Source organism: Sapajus apella, unplaced genomic scaffold, assembly GCF_009761245.1.
Source record: "Sapajus apella isolate SASKATOON/1434 unplaced genomic scaffold, GSC_monkey_1.0 scaffold1, whole genome shotgun sequence".
In the NCBI taxonomy this organism is placed as follows: Eukaryota; Metazoa; Chordata; class Mammalia; order Primates; family Cebidae; genus Sapajus; species Sapajus apella.
In genome coordinates this window covers 72,435,815-72,458,988 of record NW_022436941.1, presented here as the reverse complement: position 1 = coordinate 72,458,988, position 23,174 = coordinate 72,435,815, and the positions used below count along the sequence as shown (strand labels likewise).

The following is a 23,174-nucleotide window of genomic DNA, read 5'->3' as shown; positions in this document are numbered from 1 at the left end:
ATTTTATACTCCATTTTCTACGAAAATTAATTTGTGACTGCTTACCTAAAAAAAATATATATAGTATATTATATACATGTGTGTACATATATATACACATGTGTGTGTACATATATACACATATATATGAAATAATGTAAAGAGCAAAGAATGTTAGGCCAAAAAATAGAAGGAACCTTAGAATTAGTCTAGTTGCTTTCATTAGGTGTGAAATTTCACTATGAGCTTTTTGGCAGTAAAGGCAAAGGAAAAACATTGTTAAGAATTGTGATGAACAAAGATTTTTCTGATACTGTTTGTGAGATAAATTTATCATATGGATCCATTGCACAGGGGAAATTGAGTAATGCAATGAATCATAGCCTCAAGAACACTACTTATGTAGTAAATGCAGAAGTAGACTTCATAGGGCTGTTTCTTATTTTGATTATTTGTTAAAAGGCCGGCTGGGCACGGTGGCTCACACCTGTAATCCCAGCACCTTGGGAAGCCAAGGTGAACAGATCACTTGAGCTCACGAGTTCAAGACCAGCCTGGGCAACATAGTGAGACTCCATCTCTACAAAAAATGTAAAAAGCCAGATGTAGTGGCACACTTCAGTGGAGGCTGAAGTGAGAGGATTGATTAAGCCCAGGAGGCAAAGGTTGCAGTGAGTCATGATTGCACCACTGCACTCCATCCTGGGCAGCAGAGCAAGATCCTGTTTCAAAAATGAAATAAAGAAAAAAATACAATATATTATTAACTATAATCCTTGTGTAGTGCAATAGATCTTTTGAACTCATTCTTCCTAATTGAAATTTTGTATTTCTTGACCAGCATCTTTTCAACTCCCTCCTCACACTCACAATCACCCCAGCTCCTGGTAACCACCATTCTACCTTTTTTTCCCTCTGCCTCCCAGGTTCAAGCGATTCTCCTGCCTCAGCCTCCTAAATAGCTGGGATCACAGGCACACACCACCACACCAAGCTAATTTTTGCATTTTTGGTAGAGACAGGGTTTCACCATGTTGGCCAGGCTGGTCTCAAACTCCTGACCTCAGGTGATCTGCCCACCTCTGCCTCCCAAAGTGCTGGAATTACAGACATGAGCCACCACACCTGACCAATACTACTTTCTATAGTACTTCTATGAGATCAACTTTTTTACATTCTACGTACAAGTGAGATCATGCAATACGTGTCTTTCTCTTGCTGGCTTATTTCAGTTAATAGTGTTCACCAGGTTCATCCATGTTGTCAAAAATGACAGGATTTCCTTTTTTATGGCTGAATAATATTTCATTGTGTATGTATACCACATTTTCTATATTCATTTGTCAGCTGATAGAAACTTGATTCCATATCTTATCTATTGTGAGTAATATGTAGCAAGCGTGAGAGTGCAGATATCTCTTATATATACTCATTTCATTTCTTAAAGATGTATACCCAGTAGTGGGATTGTTAGATTTTATAGTAGTTCTATTTTTAATATTTTGAGAAACCTCCATATTGTTTTCTATAATGGCTGTATGAATTCATATTCCTACGAACAGTGTGTGAGGGTTCCCTTTCTCCACCAAAGACTTGCTATCTTTGGTCTTTTCCATAATAGCTATTTTAACAGGTGTGAGATGATGCCTCATTGTGGTTTTAATTTGCATTTCCCTAATGTTGATGTTGAGCACTTTTTTCCATATACCTATTCGCCATTTATATGTCATCTTTTGAGAAATGTCTATTCGAGTTCTTTGCCCATTTTTTAATGGGGTTGTTTTCTTGCTATTGAGTTTATTGAGTTACTTATATATTTTGGATGTTAACCCCTTATCGGATGTATAGTTTGCAAATATTTTCTTCCCTTCTGTAGGTTGTCTCTTCATTCTGTTTATTGTTTCCTTTGCTGTGCTTATTATTTTGATGTAATCCCATTTGTCTACTTTTGCGTTTGTTGACTCTGCTTTTGGGGTCATATAAAAAAAATCATTGCCCACACTACTGTTATGGAGCTTTTCCCATATATTTTCTGTCTTAGTTCATTTTCTGTTGCTGTAATTGAATGACTGAGGCTAGGTAATTTATAAAGAAAAGAAATTTGTTATTTACAGTTCTGGAAGCTGGGAAGTACAAGGTCAAGGGGCTGCATCTGGTGAGGGTCTTCTCAGTGTGTCATAACATGGTGGAGGACATCACCTGGCAAGTGGGACACCCTGAGAACCAAACTGGCTCCTATGACAGATCTACTCTTCTGATAACTAACCCACTCCTGTTAATCCCCGTTAATCCATTAATTCACCTACTAATTCATGAATGGCTTAATCCATTTATGAAGGGAAAGCTCTCATGACCCAATCATCTCGTAACAGCTCTACCTCTTAATACTGTTACACTGAGGATTCAGTTTCAACACAAGTTTCACACGGGACAAGCATTTAAACTTTAACAGTTTTCTTCTAGTAGTTTCACAGTTTAGGATCTTATATTTATGTCTTTAATCCATTTTCAGTGATTTTTGTACATGGGTTGAGATGAGGGCTTAATTTCATTCATCTGCATGTGGATCTCCAGTTTTCCCAACATCGTTCGCTGGAGACTGTCTTTTCTCCATTGTGTGTTCCCGACATCTTTGTCAAAAATCGGTTGGCCATAAATGTGTGGATTTATTTCCGGGCTTTCTAGGCTGTTCCATCAACTATGTGTAAGTTTTTAATGACAGTACCATGCTGTTTGGTTACTAGAGCTTTAGAAAATATATATATATATATAAAATATATGTGTAATTTTTTTTTTTTTTTTTGAGATGGAGTCTCACTCTGTTGCCTAGGCTGGAATGCAGTGGCATGATTTTGGCTCACTGCAACCTCTCCCTCCCGGGTACAAGAGATTCTCCAGCTTCAGCCACCCAAGTAAGTAACTGGGATTACAGGCGTGTGCCACCACATCCAGTTAATTTTGTATCTTTAGTAGAGATAGAGTTTCACCAGTTGGCCAGGCTGGTCTTGAACTCCTAACCTCAAGTGATCTGCCCACCTTGGCCTCTCAAAATGCTGGGATTACAGGCATGAGCCACTGTGCCCAGCCTTTGTAATATATTTTGAAGTCAGGTAATATGATACCTCCAGCTTTATTATTTTTGCTCAAAATCGCTTTGGTTATTTGAAGCCTTTTGTGGTTTCATACGAATTTTGAGATTATTTTTCTATTTCTGTGAAGAATGTCATTGGTATTTTGATAGGGATTGCATTCAATCTGTAGATCACTTTGTGAAATGTTTTTTTCAAAAACATAATGACAATACCATTTCCACATGTAAAAATGATAAACATTTATTTTTGACTGAACCAGTCTTAAAAAGAAAAGCAAACTGGCTATTAGCCAGACCTTAGATGAGGATCTAGGCATCATCATTTACACCACGAAATATCCATGTGTAAATGACACACACACAATCCTAAGTATTAAATAATTTGCTGAAAGAGGAGAGTCTCTCTCCTGAGTAATTTACTGAGGACTTCAATTATGAAAAGTATGCCCCAGACACCAATTAAGTGTGTCAAAAGCAATTTATTCATGTTTCTAGAGAAAAATAAAAGGGGAATGTTTGAGTTGTGGTTTTCCATGTATGCAGATAGTCCCTTTAATAATGAATCAAGGAACACTTGAATTTCATTTATGAAGCAGCACTTGATTTTAGATGCTCTGTGGTCTCAGGTGGCTTTATATAAGCCAGGGATAGGATTTAAGAAAAGAAACCTCTTCAAATTCATGTATAATCAATTTATTTAGAACCTGTAATCATTAAGCCAGCTGTGTCATGTACAAAATTAGAAGAAAATTAATCAATTATCTTTTGTTACTTATTTTTTAGAACCTGAGATTTTAGTTCAACTTTATAATATGAACCTTTTCTAAATGTTCTATTTGCCAGTGGCAGAAATATTACAAATATTTATAGCATCATACAGTTTTTCATATGACGTTAAGTAGTTTCTAATATTCAAAAAATTTTATTCACATCTCTTAAAAAAGAAAATTTTGAAGCGTTCCTTTTCCTTTATTTATAATACAATTTGGAAACGAGCACAGTACAAACTCTAAAATAAAATTACCTTTTTAAAAAAATGGATCATGAGCATTTTTTAACAAGAGTTGAAAATAAGTCGTTCATTCCTATAGGCACCTTTGTGTAATCATTTCAACTTTTAAGTTTTACTGCTAGTGGAAGTTGTACATGTTAAGGATGTATGTGGCACTGTTTACAAAATAAATAGTATATTTATACTGTATAAGAGCAAGATTAGACCACTGAAGTTGTAATGGTCTTTCTAGTCCTCAAATTTAAATGCGATTTTTGTCAGTATAAAAAAGATACTGTACAATGAAAGAAAACTCATAATGCTTTTGACTTTACCAGATACTAGAGGCTACTGAGAATAAAGGCCAGAATGTCTCCATATTTAAGGTAGTTCTTCTCTATACTCAAAATACTTGTATCTGAGTTCATGGTGTACATTTTCGTGAATGGTTGTTTATAGGAAGTTTATATATATTATCTTGGCAAGGGAACTCTGAAAGCCCACTATTTTCCTAGCATTTTTCTATTGCTGCTAAACAATTTCTGCCCAACCTAAAACATTACTTTCCTATACCAGCAGGTGGAGGCAAGAGCAGTGAAATTGTAGCACTTTGCTTTTCAAGTGTACTGGCATGTGTTGTAGATTACCAATCCATGACTCAGAGTCTCTTTATGATATGTCTCTCACATAATTACTTTTCTTCAACAACTCTGTTGTTGTTTTAGCATCTTCTTTTGGTTGCTTTATCATTTGTCTTGGTGTCTAGGACTGAACTTAGTGGTCATTTTAGGACAAAGAAATTTAGATTTTCGTAACTTTTCTATACTTATTGATTGAACACTTAAAACATATGTGTTATATGCTGAACACATTCTTCCACATTTGCCAAGAAATACAAAAATGACTAAGACATGGACCACATTCCCCAAGAGCTTACATTTAGTAGAATTACAAGGGAAAATGTCTTCATTCCTCTCCTGACCTGGGGAAGCAGATCAGCCAGCCTTGCTGGTATATCTCCAGCCAAGCTTAGTAATAAAGCTCAGTATACACATGGATTTTAATTTCATCGACAAATATTTACTAAGTACCAGGAACTATATAGGGGCTTAAATTATAAACATAGGCTTTTTGCCTTACAGATTAAAAAAAAAAAGGCCAAAACAATCTTCAAAATAAGTATCATTTATTTTTAAACTTTTTAATACAGATTATATAGAACAAATAACTAACTGACATATAGATCCTGACACATTGAACTTAAGGAACTTTTAGTTAGATATAACTGTGCATAACATTTTCTAGAATACACTTAGAAGACTTTCCATGAATCCTGATTGAAATAAAATAGAAGTATAATATTCAGATCAACTCTATTAGCTGTTTATTAATAGCCAATAATGATTTTAAAATTATTTTATACAAACAGTATGAAAGAGAATAACTGAGTTCTAAGATTATGTCTGTGTGGATGTATGTGCAGAATGAGAGATAAAGAAGAAACACAGTTATGGAAAACAGAAAAGAATGGCCCCAGAATTTCTTGCAAGACTTAGCAGCCACCAATATTCAGTACTGTCTTTAAGCCCCAAACTGTTCATCATCTTAATATATTGTGCATCAGAAATTTCCAAACAAATTAAAGCATTTTTATTTCCTTTATTGGTTTATTTATGAAAGTCACTAAAAAGACACACAGTCTAGTCTAACCTATTTTAGCCTTACCTACCTTCCCTCCACACCCCATTAAACCTGTGTACCCACCTTACCTCATACAGCTATCTTGAAAGACTCAGCCAGTTTAGAAGTTACATCCTCATTGCAGTCTTTCCTAGACTCCCCAAGGCAGAGTCGCACGCATTGTCCTCTTCATTCCCCATTGCTTTATTTATAGAGAATTTGCTACCTGATATTCTTTTATTTTATTATTATTATTTTTAGAGGCAGGGTCTACTCTGTTGCCCAGGCTGAAGTGCAGTGGCACAATTGTGGCTCACTGTACCCTTGACCTCCTGGGATCAAGCGAGCCTCCCAAGTAGCTGGGACTACAGATGAGGTCTCACCATGTTGCGTGGGCTAGTCTTAAACTCCTGGGCTCAAGTGATCCTTTTTCCTTGGCCTCCCAAAGTGCTGGGATTACAGGCATGAGCCACCACACCCAGCCTGCTACCTAATATTCTAATGTCTCTTTTCATATTTCTTCCTCACAAGTCTATAAACTCCTGAAAGGTAATAACTTTGTCTTATTCATCTTTGTGACCTTAGTAAATAATTGCCGAAGGAATAACTGAATCAACTATTTCATGGGAAATCCTTTTATAATAAGCCTCTCCCCAACCCCCACCTTTTTTTCTTTTTTTTTTTTTGGTGATGTCTGAATTATAGGCATAATTCCAGATGATAGTAACAAGTCAATAAATCCTATCAAAAAATCAATAGGAAATAAAGAACCAACATTTACTGCATAGAGTGTTTTCTTAGGATACCTCAGCTGAGGCTGGGTGCAGTGGCTCACACCTGTAATCCCAGCACTTTGGGAGGCCAATGCGAGAGGATCACCTTAGGTCAGGAGTTCGAGACCAGCCTGGCCAACATGGTGAAACCTTGTCTCTACTAAAAGTACAAAAATTAGCCAGGCATGGTGGTACACACTTATAATCTTAGCTACTCATGGGGCTGAGGCAGGAGAATCACTTGAACCCAGGAGACAGCGGTTACAATGAGCTGAAATCATGCCATTGCACTACAGCCTAGGTGAGAGCAAGACTCTATCGAAAAAAAAAAAAAAAAAGCCTTAGCTGAGCCTCCTCAATAAAAGATAGAGATTATTTGTTTGTTTGCTTGAGTACTTTAAGGAAAAATTTGCCATTTCCTGGGAGTACACTGTTTCCAAGTGGTTTATTGATTTACCTACAAACAGTTAATTAAAGGGCTCTGGTAAAAAATGAGACGTGGGTGCAAAGGGCAGCCCTCCGGGTCATCCAGGTTTGAGTAGCCTTATTCTTTGAGAAGGTGGCTAAAAAGCTGCTCAAGCCTATGTGACCTGTTTTTCAGAGCTGGATGAAAGCTAAATTGGGGCACTCCTCCACAGCTCCTGCAGCAATCTCTCAGGGAGTGGTGTAGATAACAAGTCAGACATGTGGCATAAGCATTTATGCCTTAATTCACCTTATTCTCTCCCCATTAGAAGCAAGGTAGAAAATCAGAGAAGTGCAATTGGTGAGAAAGTTGATGATTTTCTTTTCTGGGATGACAGTTGCAACATGAGTATAGGATAGTAAAGAATAAGGGCCCTCAGATACTTTTCGGTTTATAAGTAAAAATACAAAAGAATATGGGCTCTGGAGTCAGGCTTGGGATTGAATCCCAACTGCACAAATGCTATGTGACCTTGAACAAGCTACTTTAGTTCTCTGTACCCAGTAAATTGGGCTGTAATATCTTCCTCTTGGCTTATTGGGAGGATTAAATGAGAAATGCACGTAAACTCTTGGTTAGGTCCAGACATAATAAACTACTTTCACATCTACACAGGCAAAGGCCTGAGGAGACCTTCGCAGCTTGAGGGGGATGTGAAAGTAGTTCATTATGTCTGGAGCATAGATGTGAGAGCAAAAGCATGGCACTGAGAAAGCCAGCAAGGTAGTTACAGGCAGATTCAGAAGTAGGTAACTTGAACTTGAGCCTGAAGTCACTGGGGAACTATGCCACTGAAAGGGAGTGTCATGATCAGATTTACATTTTAGGGTGATTACTCTGCAGGCAATCTGGAGAATAGATTAGAAGGTATCCAGAAAGAACCTCCTGGGTTTCTGATTTGGACACAGTACGTACTAGTGATCGTCCTTGAGATAAGGAATAAAGGAGGAGGACAGATTTGGTTCTGGGAGCAAGGAAGATGAGCAATTTAATTTTAGACATACTGGATTTAAGGTGACCATTGACATCCAAGTGGCGCCACCCAACAGGCAGTTGGACATATGGGTCTAGAACTCAGGAGATTTGTGCTGGAGGTACAGATCTAGAAATCTTTAGCTATGGGTGGTGTGGGTAGCCATACAAGTGTAACAGGCATGGTGCTCAAGATGAAAAGAGGCCATAGAACTGAATCCTGCAGAGCTCTAAGGAATCCTAAGAAGGGGGGTGACCACATACACACACACACAGAAAAAAAACTAAAAAAGACAAATGATGATAAAAAAAACCACGAAGGAACAGCAAATCATTATCACAAAAGCCCAAGGAGGGAAAAGTTTAAATAAAAAGAGGGAATCAAAAGCAGGAAAGAATGGAAAACACTGTCGTCTATCACAAAAAGTCAACATATAAATAGTGAAGAATGTCTGTTGCCTTTAGTAGAAATCACTGGGGACCTTGATGAGAGCAGCTACCATTTTTTTAATGAGACCAGGATGCAGATTGAAGTAGGATGAAGAGTGAGTGGAACATAAGAGCAAAATGATAGCAAGGCTGGCTGGACCACTTTGAAAAATCTTCAGGATGAAGGGAAAGAGAGAAATCGTCACGTCTAGTGGGGAACCCAAGATCAAGGAAGTTTTTGTTTTGTTTTATTAGGTAGAGAAATGTAAGCATTCCAACACATTTGTTTGTATAAAGAGGCAGTACAAATGAGACATTTAAGATTTTGCTAAGAGAGATGATATTTCATGGTGGTGTCTCCAGAAGAGATCAGATAGGACCCAGCACAGAGCAAGAAATTGACAAGTCAGATTCCTCTTATACTAGTTAGGAGTAAAGAGAAGAGGATGATACAGATGCAGCTATGTTCGTAGGAAGGAAATGGAAGGAATTTCTGTGCGATGGCTTTAGTAATGTAGGCAGCAAGGTCAGCTACTGATGGTGAGAGGAGAAATTCGAGGAGGCTGGTCACAGTTTGAAGTAATAGGTAGTGGGAGGCAGATATTCGTGGGTGGATTTTCCTGAAGCCTTGGAAGTCCAACTAAAATCAGAGGCCGTGATATAATAGTATCAAAACCCATAGCTCTGTTTAGAACCTGTTGTAAGAATAGAGACGGTAGCTGGTTAAAATGGTCCTGTGCAAAGGTTTTTAAGATTGTTATAGCAGAAGGACCGGAAGTTGGGGTTTTGGTGAAAGATGGTTGACCTGATAGATGAAGCTCACTTCTAACAGTTGTGCAACCTGGGGTGAGACTACAATTGGAAACCCACCCCTGACCCCCTCCTATACCATGAGGGCCTCACATGTGCGCCCACCTATATGTCCAAACTCTGATTGCATTCCCTGCTCTTAATGGCCAACCTTTGGTGCAGGTTATGTATAAACCAATGACGCAGTTCACCCTCAGGAAGATGGACCCTGGGAAGGGACCCACACAGATTCTGGGACCCGTTCAAGCAAGAAATTCTGCAGTCTTAGGCTCTCAGAGCATAGTTGGAGGATGGTATTGGCAAAATTTGCATGGGCACATCCCCTTATCTCTCCTGAGCTTATTTGCAGACACAGGAGAGCCAGAGTGGAGCCTGCCAAAGTACAGCAGTCATCCAGGTCTGAGGGTGGAGCTGAGGGAGAAATCTGTTAGACTGAGAAAATAGAGGGATTAAAGGACTGGAGTTCTAAGGGAGAGATGGAAAACTAAGAATCATGGGAGTAGATAAATAGAAGCTGAAGAGATAGAAGGTTGTGATTAGAGGGAAATAGCTGACTTTATCATTTCCAAGGAGCATCTCCAAGTGGTGCTAAGAAGAATAAACACAAAGTTTCTTGGAGTGAAATAGTTTAAGAAAGTGAAGTTGTCTGTGCACAGTGGCTCATGCCTGTAATTCCAGCACTTTGGGAGGCCAAGGTAGGAGAATTGCTTGAGCCCAGGAATTTGAGACCAGCCTGGGCAACATAGGGAAACCCCTTCTCTACAAAAATTTATAATTAGCCAGGCTATTTTGTTTTACTTAGGGGAATGGGAGGATCAAGTACTTAACCCCATAACATAGAGGCTGCAGTGAGTTATGATCACAACTCTGCACTCCAGCCTGGGCAACAAAACAAGACCTTGTCCCAAAAAGAAAAGAGGGAGAAAAAAGAAACTTAAGGGAAGTTAAGGGAGCAGTAAGCCTTGTCCACCCACCCTTAGAGTCTCCCGGGGATGGCTATGGAACTTTAGAAGGGGACTGATATGGTTTAGCGGTCCCTACCCAAATCTCATCTTGAATTATAGCTCCTATAATCCCCATGTACCATGGGAGGGACCCAATGGGGGTTAATTAAATCATGGGGTCTGATTTTTCCTGTGCTGTTCTCATGATAGTGAATAAGTCTCAGGAGATCTGATGGTTTTATAAAGGGTAGTTCCCCTACACACGCTCTCTTGCCTGCCGCCATGTAAATGTGACTTTCCTTCTCCTTCACCTTCTGCCATAATTGTGAGGCCTCCTAGCCATGTGAAACTGTGAGTTCATTATACTTCTTTTTCCTTATAAATTATCCAGCCTTGGGTATTCCTTCATAGTGGTATGAAAATAGACTAACACAGGGACTGTAGAGCTAAGTGATTGGTGGATGTGAGAAAATGGCAAAGAGTTTAGTTGATGACAGCAACAAAGAGAGTAAGGGATGTATCAGGAAGCCAGTAGCCTCCAAGGATTAGAATTGTAGTACAGGAATGATTTGGACACCCCTTTGGGGATCAAGGAGAGGTTTACCCTGTGTCAAGGCCTCATAGTGTGAGGAGCTTGAGAGAATGTGAGTGCACTTCATGGGAGAGGCAGTGCATTCCCCAGGAATCCAAGTGATAGTTAAGACAAAGTGGAAAAGCCAGTGCCCTGTGACAAGGTTGAGGATGTAGTGGGAGTTGAGTATCAGAGAGAGAGACTGGCATGCTGAACCTGTGGGACAGTGGCAGAATGTATGGTATGAAAGGACACAGAGCAGAGAGAAAACAGAAGTTCACAAGTGTTTTCTGTGTTAAAGGTCTAGTATCAGGAACCTTTAGGTAAACTTTTGTAACTTCTGTCTTAGTAAGCTCAGTCCGTGAATAAGATTAATTCTCACTTGTAAAATAATCAGGGCATGAAATTTAAAGAGTCTTGTAGAAAAGCCATTTTCATATTCTAATCATATTATCAATACCCTTGGCCCTGCTCCCTGTGGAAAGAACTGAAAGTCTTTTCTGCCACTGCCACACTATGCTCTTGAAAGTAGTGCTTGCTCCTACTTATTTCTTCGTGTTATGAGGATTACATGAGTGTTTTAACACTCCCTGCACACGTGAGCTACTCAGTAAATGAGTTCTCCCTTCCTCTCTTTCTCTGTCCTTTCTTCCTTCCAGAGAAGGACGAACCTGGTTTGTGGGTGGAAAGGAAAAAGGGTACCCAAGGAAGGGTACAGGGAGGGCCACTTGGCATGCATGTGGATCACATGGAAGCTCAGAAAGGAGATTGTCTAGTCAGTGCTGTCCTTTCAAACTTTCTACAGTGGGGAAAGCATTCTCTGTCTGTGCTGTCCAATGTCATGTCTACTTACTACAAGTGGCTGTTGCATATTTGAATTGTGCCTGGTACAACTGAGAAACTGAACTTTTAATTTTATTTACTCATAATTTATTTAAATAACCACATGTGCCTGGTGTGTTGGACTGCACACACAGGTCTAATAGATAATGTGCTACTTGGCTGACAGCTTCAAGAAATAAATGGACTAAGTATCTGAAGAAATAGGTAAGTTGGCCAGGCGTGGTGGCTCATGCCTGTAATCTCAGCACTTAGGGAGGCCAAAGCAGGTGGATTGCTTGAGCCCAGGAGTTACTCACTGTCGGCAACATAGCAAGACTCCGCCTCTATTAAAAATTTTAAAATTAGTTGGGCATGGTGGCACATACCTGTAGTCCTAGCTACTGGGGAGGCTAACGCAGGAGGATTGCTTAAGTCCAGGAGGCCTAGTTTACAGTGAGCTATGACTATACCACTGCACTCTAGCCTGAGCAACAGAATGAGACCCTGGTGTTTTTGTGGTTTTTGTTTTTTGGTTTTTTTTGAGAGGAGTCTTGGTTTGTGGCCCAGGCTGGAGTGCAGTGGCACGATCTCGACTCATTGCAACCTCTGCCTCCCAGGTCCTTGTTCAAGCATTTCTCCTGCCTCAGTCTCCCAAGTAGCTGGGATTACAGGCAAACACCACCATACCCAGCTAATTTTTGTATTTTTAGTGGAGACAGGGTTTCACTGGCTTGGCCAGGCTGGTCTTGAACTCCTGACCTCGTGATCCACCTCCCTCAACCTTCCAAAGTGCTGAGATTACAGGCGTGAGCCACTGTACCCAGCTGAGACCCTGTCTTTTAAAAAAGTAAAGAAAAAGGGAGAGAAATAAAGAAAAAAAGAGAAACAAGAACATAAGGAAGGAGTAAGAGAAACAGGTAAGTCTCCAAGGGTGTAGCTGGGCTTTGGCATTGCAGAAATCAGAAATAAAAGAGTTCTATATTCTCTGATGAGAGGACCCTGGACTTGCACTATGACCTGAGAAGTTGTGAGGAGAGGGGTGATTCAGTCAAAACAATGGCTAGAAAGACAACTTTGTGAATAGTAGAAATCAGGATTAGAGTATTTCTGATGTAATAGCCAGACAAGAGAAATAATTAAACTTATACAGGAATTCCAGTTGGGGGGGAGGGGATTGATTTAATACAGACCTCAAGAGCAGCTTATAGAGAAACATTACTTGAAAAGCAAATACTAGGAATATTTGCCAAGTGATGAATATCTGGAAATGTCCTGCAAACCATGTAGTACAACACAGTGGCACGGTGACAAGGAAAGGGATGGAAAAATGTAAATTGGTAGGAGGTAGAAGTTGTAAAACTTTACGTAATATAGTTTCACTATAACCTTGGCTCTAATAAAACATGTTTCCCTGTATGAATGTTTACTTGTGATGATGAAGGAGGATGGTGTTGCTTTCATGTTTTCGCCATATTTGTCTCATCTTGTTTCAAGTATATAATGAACACCTGTCTGCTCATCAGTGTGCAGTGCTTTGGGGTGGGAGTTTGTGATGAAAGAAATATACAATGGCCATTGTGTTTGAAAAAGTCCTTGTTTCATTCAGAATATAAAACAAACTAATTGAACAGGTGATGACAGTAATTTAAATGTCTAAAATGAATGGCACAGATGAAAGGTGATAGAAGCTCAGATCTGGATGAACTGGAATGGTCAAAGCCTTGATGAGTGGAAGTAGAGGACTTTAAACTATGCTTCAAAAGAAAATGAACCCCATAAATCAACATTTCTGAAAGTACATTCCATAAAATGTTTTACAAAAGTCTCAAGGCAATAATTAACTCAGAACAACTATGGCATACTCCTTTGTCCAGATGAAATTCTGTAACCTGGTGATCTCTGTGCTAAATTTATCTAGCTTTCTTCCTTTGCCTAAGCACTGTTATTATTATTATTATCATTATTATTATTATTATTATTATTATTATATTATTTTGGACACAGGAGATTACAGTGCTAACAAATGCACCTTCCTGTCAATTCCAGCATGGTATTCTGTATTATTTCTTGGTTAGAAATTTCACAGGGTTGGCCTGGTGTAGTGGCTCATGCTTGTCATCCCAACACTTTGGGAAGCTGAGGTGGAAGGATGGCTTGAGCTTAGGAGTTCAAGACCCACCTGGACAACATGGCAAAACCACATTTCTACAAAAAGTACAAAAACTCAGCCAGGTGTGGGCGCACACCTATAGTCCCAGCTACTCGGGAGGCTCAGGCAAGAGGATCACCCGAGCCCAGGAGGTTGAGGCTACAGTAAGCCATGATTGCATCACTGGACTCTAGCCTGGGTGAGAGAGTGAGACCCTGTTTCCACAGGTCGTGTTTTGAAAAGTGCTTTGAGAACAGAGGAGACAAGAAGGTATGATTGAGACAGAAATAATAAAGATCCTGGAATTTTGTAGAAGAAAAAAAACTAGTGTTAATTAGACAACAGGAATCTCAGATTTAATCTATGTTTTCATTTTCAAATTATTAGACATAATAACTACTGTAGGAAAAGACAGGCTCATGCCGTTGCCGGCTTTCAACTTATGTAGCTCTCAGTTGCAAAAAGTCAGAGAAAAATCTTCACCAGATTCTCGAGGATACAAGCGCAGCTGCTGGAATGACTACAGACGCACTGGTTTTCCCACCCAGGGGCAGTTCTTTTTCCAGGGCTGCAGAGGCACTGAAGGGGAAGATGAGATCAATGTACCGGCATCCAAAGCATTGGGTGAGCTTGGAAATGTAACAAAGGGGAAGAGGAGGGAAGCTCCACAAAATGAAGGTGGGAGAGGAAAAGCAGGGACAATGCAGAAAGAAAGTACTCAGTAGATCAAAATGTTTTACTTAGAAGTATAAGGCATTCCCCTGTCACTATTCCTTTTCTTTGGTAACAAGAATTATGAATCCTGAAAAGAATTAAGGTAAAATCCCAGAAGGTGAGAAAAAAAAGTATTAAAATAAAAATTTTAATATATTCAGTTGACCCATGACATCATGATTTCTAACTTTTGTTTCTGTCTTTTTAGCCCTTCCAGATTCAGGGGATAATACAACATTAAGGGAAAAATAGCTTTTCATTAGTTGCCTTGGAAACTATAAAGTGTATATGTGTCCAGACAAAGTGGAAGTATTTACATCTTTATCAGTTTAACTTTCCCACTACAAAGAAATGACAAGTGTTTGAAGTGACTGATATGCTAATTAACCTCATTTGATCATTACACAATGTATACATGTATTAAACATCACTCTGTACCCTATAAAGATGCACAATTATTATGTGTCAATTAAAAATAAAATAAAACTTAACAAACAATTAGATATGCTGTGACCACCCAACCTTCCAGTAAATGTTAGGAATTAGATGAAAACCAGTGAAGGTCATCTTATCATTGAAATGCGTGAAGTAATTTTGTTTTAAAGTTGAATAATAGGCTGGGCATGGTTATAGGCTGGCTCATGCCTATAATCTTAACACATTGGAAGGCAAGGCAAGTGGATCACTTCAGGTTAGGAGTTCGAGACCAGTCTGGCCAACATGGTGAAACCCTGTCTCTAATAAAAATACAAAAAACTAGTCAGGCATGGTGACACAAGCTTGTAATTCCAGCTACCCAGGGGCTGAGGCATGAGAATCACTTTAACCCAGGAGGCAGAGGTTGCAATAAGCCGAGATTGTGCCACTGCACTCTAGCCTGGGCAACAGAGTGAGACTCTGTCTCAAAAAAAAAAAAAAAACCTGAATAATAATGGAGGTTTGTCCATAGTCATTGGTTTATACTAAGAGGAGTGGTGAAAAGAACAGGGTATTAAGATGTATACATCCTATGTTTTAGTCATTCTTCTGTTTAATATTCATGTAACTCAGTCATCTCAGGGCCAGCCTTTTCACCTATACTGGGGCTTTCTTGACAGTACAGTCCGTCATGGCCATGACTGACTCTTTCTTAGTGGCCTCTGTTGGCAGAAATAATTATTTTGGAAATTTTCAGCCAACTATATAAACTGAACTTCACATCTTTATTATTTTGCGCCAACACCAAGTATGTGAGACCCTCTACGCCTCTGCCATTTCTTGTACTCCGACCTCCATACTGTTGGTTTTTCCCTATACTTATTCCTTTATCAGTAAGATCCTTTAGGAGGATAATATAAAACCCCATTCTAACAGACTTCACCATAGAGGGGACTTACTGACTTGTAACTGGAACAGTCAGGCTTTAGAATTAGTTGATCTATGAGCTCTATGATGTCTTTAAATACTTGGTTTCCTCCTTTATTCCGACATTCAAAGTATCTGTTTTATTGTAAATCAGATTCTACTCTTTCTCATAGAATGACTGCCAGGTGCAATCAAGGACACTAGTGTACTCACACTTAGTGGGAATGAGACCCCCTTCTCTCACAGCATTCCAAGCAAGAGTACTGAGGGTAGGGGCAGCTACCTTCAAAGAACATGAACTGTTTGAGGGTGCATGAGTGTTGGGAGGAAGATGTGCATATAATTAGATAGGGGAAGGGGTGAATGGCTAGACAACCAATGTGTATCTAACCATCTGCTCCACTGACTTCTCCATTGTTATTTCTGGAACCCTTGTCCTATGATAAATAAACTCCTCTACTTTTTTATACTCTTCCCTGGATCTTCCCTTCTCTTCCTGACCTCTTCTAAAATCCATTGAACCCTGACAAAAATATTTCCCATGCATCCGTCTTCCTCCCACACCCCATACCACAAAGTGAGGAGGAAAGATCAGATCAGTATCTTCTTGCTCCCCAGAGGCCACCTCCACCCACCATGGCCGTGATGTCCAGTACTTCTTCACCATTGTGTAAAAACACCTTTGAGGCTCATGATCTGGTTTTCCCATTTGATATCCTGCTCATGTTGTCTCTCCCAATCAGCTGGGAGTTTCTTCTTCAGATACTCGGGCTCCTGCTTCAGTCTTCCTTTCTACTCCCAGGCTCCACCATCAACCTGCTGGACTCCAGTGTTCATATAGGCAATTTACCCAAACTAGGCTCTTGTTTTCTTACACTCTTGCAAAGAAACTGCTTAACCCTTGAGGTCGTCTTAAATTCAAATATCTCACATTTTTACTATAACCTGACTACTCCTATTTTACTGTTTTATTGATTTTACTGAGACTATAGTTTCTCTTTCTGTCTAAAACATTGCTCTGCTCATGTTTTATATTACATTTCTTCCTATCTCTGCAGGGATCTCACTCTAAATATCTTCATAATGTAATTTTTAAAATGGTTTCAAGTAGAATCATAACTATGATAAATTTCTTAAGTATCTTGTGCAAATTTAAAACATAAGTGTATATTTATTCCCAAATCTTTTGAGCTAAAACCAAGGCCTTTTGTTAACTATAAATGATTTGATTGGCAATCCTCACTGTCCTTGTGCAAACTATACCTTTAATGACTCATCTTTGATTTTCAATTTCAGCTTCTTGAAAGTGGAACATGAACGTAAAGAAACATAAGCAGTATGAATTCAGAAGCCTTCTGAATTGTCACACTTCCTTTCCCAGTCTTTCATAAGGACAAGTTTTTTGTGGGAGTTCATTTTTTTTGTAACTCTTTTTTTTAAAGTATTTCTAAAACCTTTTATCTATCCTAGAATAAGTTTTTAAATTTTGTATACATTTAATCAGTCAAATATTTAAATTACATGAAGATAAGCATAACAGGCATAAACAGGTTTTGGAACAACAGGCTTAACCATTGGTTTGTATGTAACTCAACTGCTGGAAGAAGAAATGTGAAAATGTATTAGAAAATAGCCTGGCAGCCTTGAGTTGTAAGCATCAACCAGTATGTGGACATGAGTTCTTGTGGAGAGGAAGGTGAGGAGGTCAATATTTAGGTCTCTCCTATCTAAAACATGTATCTATTCTGTGTCTCAGCCCTTTCCAGCTACACTGCGTTAGTTCTCCTTATTTTCATGGACAAATCCAGAGAATTGCCTAGGTGCACTCTAGTTCATCATTTCCTTCTTATTCCTCCATCATAGTAGTCTGACCTATACCCCTGCTGTTCCCTTAACACTGCTTTTGCTAGTCATCAGTGGCATTCTGCTGCTACATTCAACGAAGACTTTTCAGTTTTTCTCAACATCTGTACAGTTGGTACTGTTTTCACTGCTTACTTGTCACAACTTCTTAGAACCCATCTTGGACTAATGTTCCTTATACCTCACTGATCATACTAGAGTTAGGACCTCAATGCTTTTCACTTCTCACTCTGCAAACTCCCTTGGGTACTCGTGTAAGTACAATAACTACTTAATATTAATGACTTCCTGTTGCGTGTACTGTAGCCACTTCAAACTTGGCTTGTCCAAAATTGAGTTTCTCTTTTTTCCCCAGAAAGCCTCCTTTCCCTTGACTCCCTTGACTCTCTCACCTCCACCCCTCCCATCCATTCAGTACCAAGTCCTGTGGAGTGTAACTCCTGAATATCTTTTAAATCATTCCGATTCCCCATTTCCTAACTTTGTATACTTTAATCATGAGCCCCAATTACAGCCCCAAGAACAACTTCTCTCTTGAATGAGCCGTTTTACAAACCTTTCAACTCATTATAAGTTGAGTAATTTCTCTAAAACACAAATCTTCTATCTCTCATCTGATTAAAACCCTTCAATGACTCTCAAACTGCATTCAGAATAAGATTGGATGTTTGAGGAAGTTTTTTGTTGTTGTCATTGTTGTTTTAATGCTTTGTAGAGACAATGTTTCACTCTTTTGCCCAGGCTGGTCTCAAACACTGGGCCTCAAGCAATCTGCCTACCTCAGCGTCTCAAAATATTGGGATTATATGCATGAGCCATGGTGCCCAGCCAAGGTTGGATTACCTGATGATTCCCAAGGCTCTTGATTTGCTAGTCTCTACTTACCTTTTCAGCCTTCTCTCCCCTTCTTACACATTGTTCAAATGTTGGTTCGCTAGTTGCTCTTTCTAGAAAATCTTTCTTGACACACATTCCCCCTGCCCCAAGACCAGAAGGAGGTTCTCTTCTTTGGTCTTTCGGAGTTCTCTCTGCTTACCTTTTCATAGCACTCATCTCAGTGTAGTATAACTACCTGTTTATCCATTTGTCCTTTCTACTATATTAGAATGTCAGCATCCAAGACAATTTGCCATTTATCCCCATTGCCTATCACATAACTAGGTACTGTACAAGCTTATAAATATTAGCTGGGTGAATGGCCTTAAACAAGTCACTTAGCTTCTCTGAGGCTTTAATTGCTTCATTAGAAGGGAATAAGTGATGCCCTACCTACCTTATAAGGTTATTTTGGAGTCCCGTAAGATAACAGAAATGAAGCTTATCATAGCGGTTAAGAGTATGGGTTCTGGATCAGTACTGCCTGGCTTTTAATCCTATCTGTGACCCTACAACTAGCTGCATGGCTTTAAGCAAGTTACTTCTCTGTGTTTTAGTTTTCTCTTCAGTAAAATAAGACTAACCACAGTGTATAACTCAGAGGGTGGCTAAAGGACTGAGTGAGTTACTGCATGGACAATATTTTGAACCATTCCTAAACACACAATAAATGTTAGCTACTAAATATAACATTTTATTTATAAGTCCTAAAATTTTATATATATATATATATGTATATGGATTGATGATAAACATATGGCATCAGTATTACTAGCTTGAATGTTTTAAGGGAATAAAGACTGTTATCATTATTCTTAATAATTTTTTTTCTTTCTTTTTAGGATAATGCCATAGCTGTATCAGAATTTATTTTCCAAGTCTTAAATTCAAATTGTCATTCTTAATTTACATTACATTTTAGTTTAAAAAATTGGTGTTCAGTATACCAATTTTAATACCAAGCATGTACTGTATCTAGTTACGTGAAAATAAGTTTTTAAATGTTTTTGAAAAGTTTTGTTGAATCTTTGTACATAGTAGGTGGAAGTTAGCACTGGAAAAATATTAGAATAAAAAATATTACTGGCGGGTGCAATGGCTCACATCTATAATCCCAGTACTTTGTGAGGCCAAGGCAGGAGGATTGCTAGAGCTCAGAAGTTTAAGACCAGTCTGGGCAATACAGGGACACCTCATCTCTACAAATAATTTTTTTAAATTAGCTGGGAATGGTGGTGTGTCCCTGTAGTTTCAGCTACTTGGGACTTTGGGGTGGAAGGATCACTTGAGCCCAGGAGGTCGAGGCTGCAGTGAGCTATGATTGCATCATTGCACTCTAGCCTGGGCAACAGAGTGAGACCCTATCTCAAAAGACGGCAGGGAAGATTACTGATTTAATTTATAAAAGAATTATTATATCTCCAACACCTGACCTTATTTTTCTATATTATTTAGTTACACAAACAGTTCAGTGTTTGAATTATACAAATTTCATTAAAACTATATAATTATGCAAGAAAAATAGAAAATACAAGGACACTTAGATTTGTGCGTATGTTTACCTGAGAGGATTTACATGTTTTTTTAAAAACATTCTTTTTAATTTAAAATGTAATTTTATAATGCACATTCATATGTTGACTTTGGACCAACAGAAATCCCTAATTCTTATTCTTTTTCTGATTCTTTTTAGAGTTGGTGGTTCCAGGATTTTATTCAGAATGACATTAGGAAGAGAAGTGATGTCTCCTCTTCAGGCAATGTCTTCCTACACTGCGGCTGGCAGAAATGTTCTAAGATGGGATCTTTCACCAGAGCAAATTAAAACAAGAACTGAGGAGCTCATTGTGCAGACCAAACAGGTGTACGATGCTGTTGGAATGCTCAGTATTGAGGAAGTAACTTATGAGAACTGTCTGCAGGCACTGGCGGATATAGAAGTGAAGTATATAGGTGGGTCGGATGCAGAAGCACATTAGTGTTTCACTTTGTGGACATCTTAAATCATTTCACACTTTCTCTCTTTCAGTTTTCCAGTTTTACAAGCATTGATTTTTACATAATAATTAATTACAGATTTTTAAATTGTATTATGTTGGCAAAGGTGCTATAAAATGTACACTGTCATTACACTGCTTTCTGGAGAGCATTTTGACAATGTGTCAGAACTTTTAAGACATTCATACCCTTGCCCATTAATTCCACACCTGAACATTTATGCTAAGAAAATAATCATATATAGACAAAATTCATGTATCAATTTAGACATTTATTCTAAGAATATAATATATAGGCAAAATTAATGTATCAATTTATGTATAAATAAGTATTCTTGTCATATCATAGGCTTAGAAACAATTCCCAAATGTCAGCCAATAGATGAGATAAATAAATTATGAAACATCCAGCCTCTGTAATGCTGTATAACCATTAAAATCATGGTTTACAAGCAGTTATTTAATGACGTGGAGAAAAGGACACAGAAGAACTGGAAGAAAATAAACAAATTTTATCAATGGTTATCTTAGGATTCTCCAGAGAAATTGAACCTGTAGGATGTGTGTATGTGTGTGTGTGTGTGTGTGTGTGTGTGTGTGTGTGTGTGTAAGTCTATAAATATATATGTTTGTGGGGAGAGAGATTGATTGATGTAAGGAAGCTGAGAAGTCCGGAATCTCAGTGTGGGCTGGCAGGCTTGAGACCCAGGAGAGCTGATATCCCAGCTCTAGTCTGGAGATCCAGAGGAGACAATAGTGCAGAAGTGTGAAGGCAGTCTGCAAAACTCCCTTATTCAGGGGAGGCCAGTCTTAGTTCTGTTCAGGCCCTGAACTGATTGGATGTGGGCGACCACAATATAGAGGGCAGTCTGCTTTACTTCAAGCTTGCCACTCTAATTTTAATGTCATCAAAAACACCCTTCAAGTTAACACATAAGATGAATCATCAGAATGTTTAATATAGCGGGTGATGGGTTTATAGCTAATTTTTACCTTCTTCTTTATGCATTTCTCTATTTTCTGTATTTTTTGCCCTGACATACATTATTTTTATATTTCTAAGGGTGGGACATATTTTGTAGAATAATTATGACAAACAACCTTGGCTGTATATCCAGGCTTCAGAAGAGAATATAAGATAGCTGCAGAACTCGATATCATAGACATTTGTGTGCATTTAGGAATTTGAAAGATTGTCAGAATCCAGCAAAACCCTAGTGACCTGGTCATCTCCTTGCCCCCACTATCCCTTCATCTTCAAGGGTTCTCTGCTCTGTTTCACTGTAAAAAGGACGTGGCTATTTTCTCTTGTCTCAGCATTTGTTTTAGTTTCTGCTCCTACTACCAACTGCTTCACTTTCATAAATGGCTACTAGGTCTTATTACATGTCTTGAATTTAAACTCCTGAATAAAAGGATCTGGTTGTCCTCATTAGTCAAAGGGGTAGAGTTGGTCCCTATTCAGCAGAGCTTTTTGAGCTGGTGACTTCATGTGCACGTACCATCCTGAATGTGGTTTGTCCTTGGTTCAGGTGCTCAGTTCTTCAGTCACTTGTGGCCAAGATGGTGTGCCAACCCATAACTTAGAGATTTGAGACAAGGTCTCACTTTGTCACCCAGACTTTAGTGCTGTGGCACAATCTAGCTCACTGCAGCCTCAAACTGTAGGGCTCAAGAGATCTCCTGCCTCAACTTCCTGAGTAGCTGGGACTTCTTGCATGTGCCACTACGCCCAGCCAATTTTTAAATTCTGTGTGGAGTTGAGGTCTCACTATGTTGCCCAGACTGGTTTCACATATGTTGCCCATTCCTCGTCTCAAGTGATCCTACTCCTGTAATATTGGGGTTCAGGGTGTCTTCAGCTCCTCTGAAAGGACATTTCTCCAGGTTCTTGGTCTCCTGCCCTCCCAAGAATGAGAGAGGGGTCCACAGCACAGTGCGCAGTAAATACTGGACTCAAAAGTGTTTGTAGAAAGTGATTTATTTAAAGAGAGAGAGAAACAGGAGAAGGAGAGAGAAAGAAACAGCTAACTCTCACACTGAGTGAGAGAATCCAGAAAGATGGAATCCAGGAGCGAAAAGCGGCTTCCACGAAAGTGTTAGGGAATAGAGAGAGAGATGGAATTTAGCAGAAGACAGGTTTCCACGAGAGTGTAGAAGGGGACTCCAGAGGGAAAATCCAGGAAAGAGAAAGAAAGATGTCTTCCACGAAGGGAGTATTCTTAGAAGGAGACCCAAACATGGAGTCTGAAGTGGTGTGGAAGAAGACTTTTAACCTGGGAGGAACCCTCACCTTCCCTACCACCCCAGGCCAATGAAAAGAGTTCCTTAGAACTTCTGCTAGAGTGATTGACTCTTAGTTTCTTCCCGTGCCTGTGAAATTTAAATGTAAACCATTAAATCTCCTGGATGGAGAGAGATGGGAGAGGGTCATGGCGCTAAGAAATTCTTGCCCTTAAAACTACACCCCCCTGTGGACCCAGAAAGAGAATGCATTCCCTCACTGCCTTGGCCTCCCGAAGCACTGGGATTACAGATGTGATCTACCACCATGGCTGGCTCAAACAAAATCTTTTTTAAATAATTATTTTAAATTTTTTTCTCTCAATAATAGATATTTTCAGCATACTTTCAGGTTTGTGTTATTTGTTATTGTTCTATAAATTTATTTTTGTGGGTTATCTAAATTTTTGAGTTTGGGAA

At 39.0% G+C, this 23,174-nt stretch overlaps 1 protein-coding gene across 3 annotated transcripts in view; it reads left to right on the top strand.

Annotated features, from left to right (window-relative positions):
- The window catches only part of NLN (neurolysin), a 105,802-nt gene that overhangs the window by 9,570 nt on the left and 73,058 nt on the right, over positions 1-23,174 (top strand). For 2 of the 3 annotated variants that reach the window (XM_032279498.1, XM_032279488.1), the window contains exon 2: positions 20,168-20,427. In XM_032279498.1, coding sequence (XP_032135389.1) covers positions 20,168-20,427 — 260 coding nt within the window. Of the gene's footprint in view, positions 1-2,785; positions 2,892-20,167; positions 20,428-23,174 lie in introns of all 3 variants that reach the window. The other variant, XM_032279506.1, reaches the window with a different exon arrangement.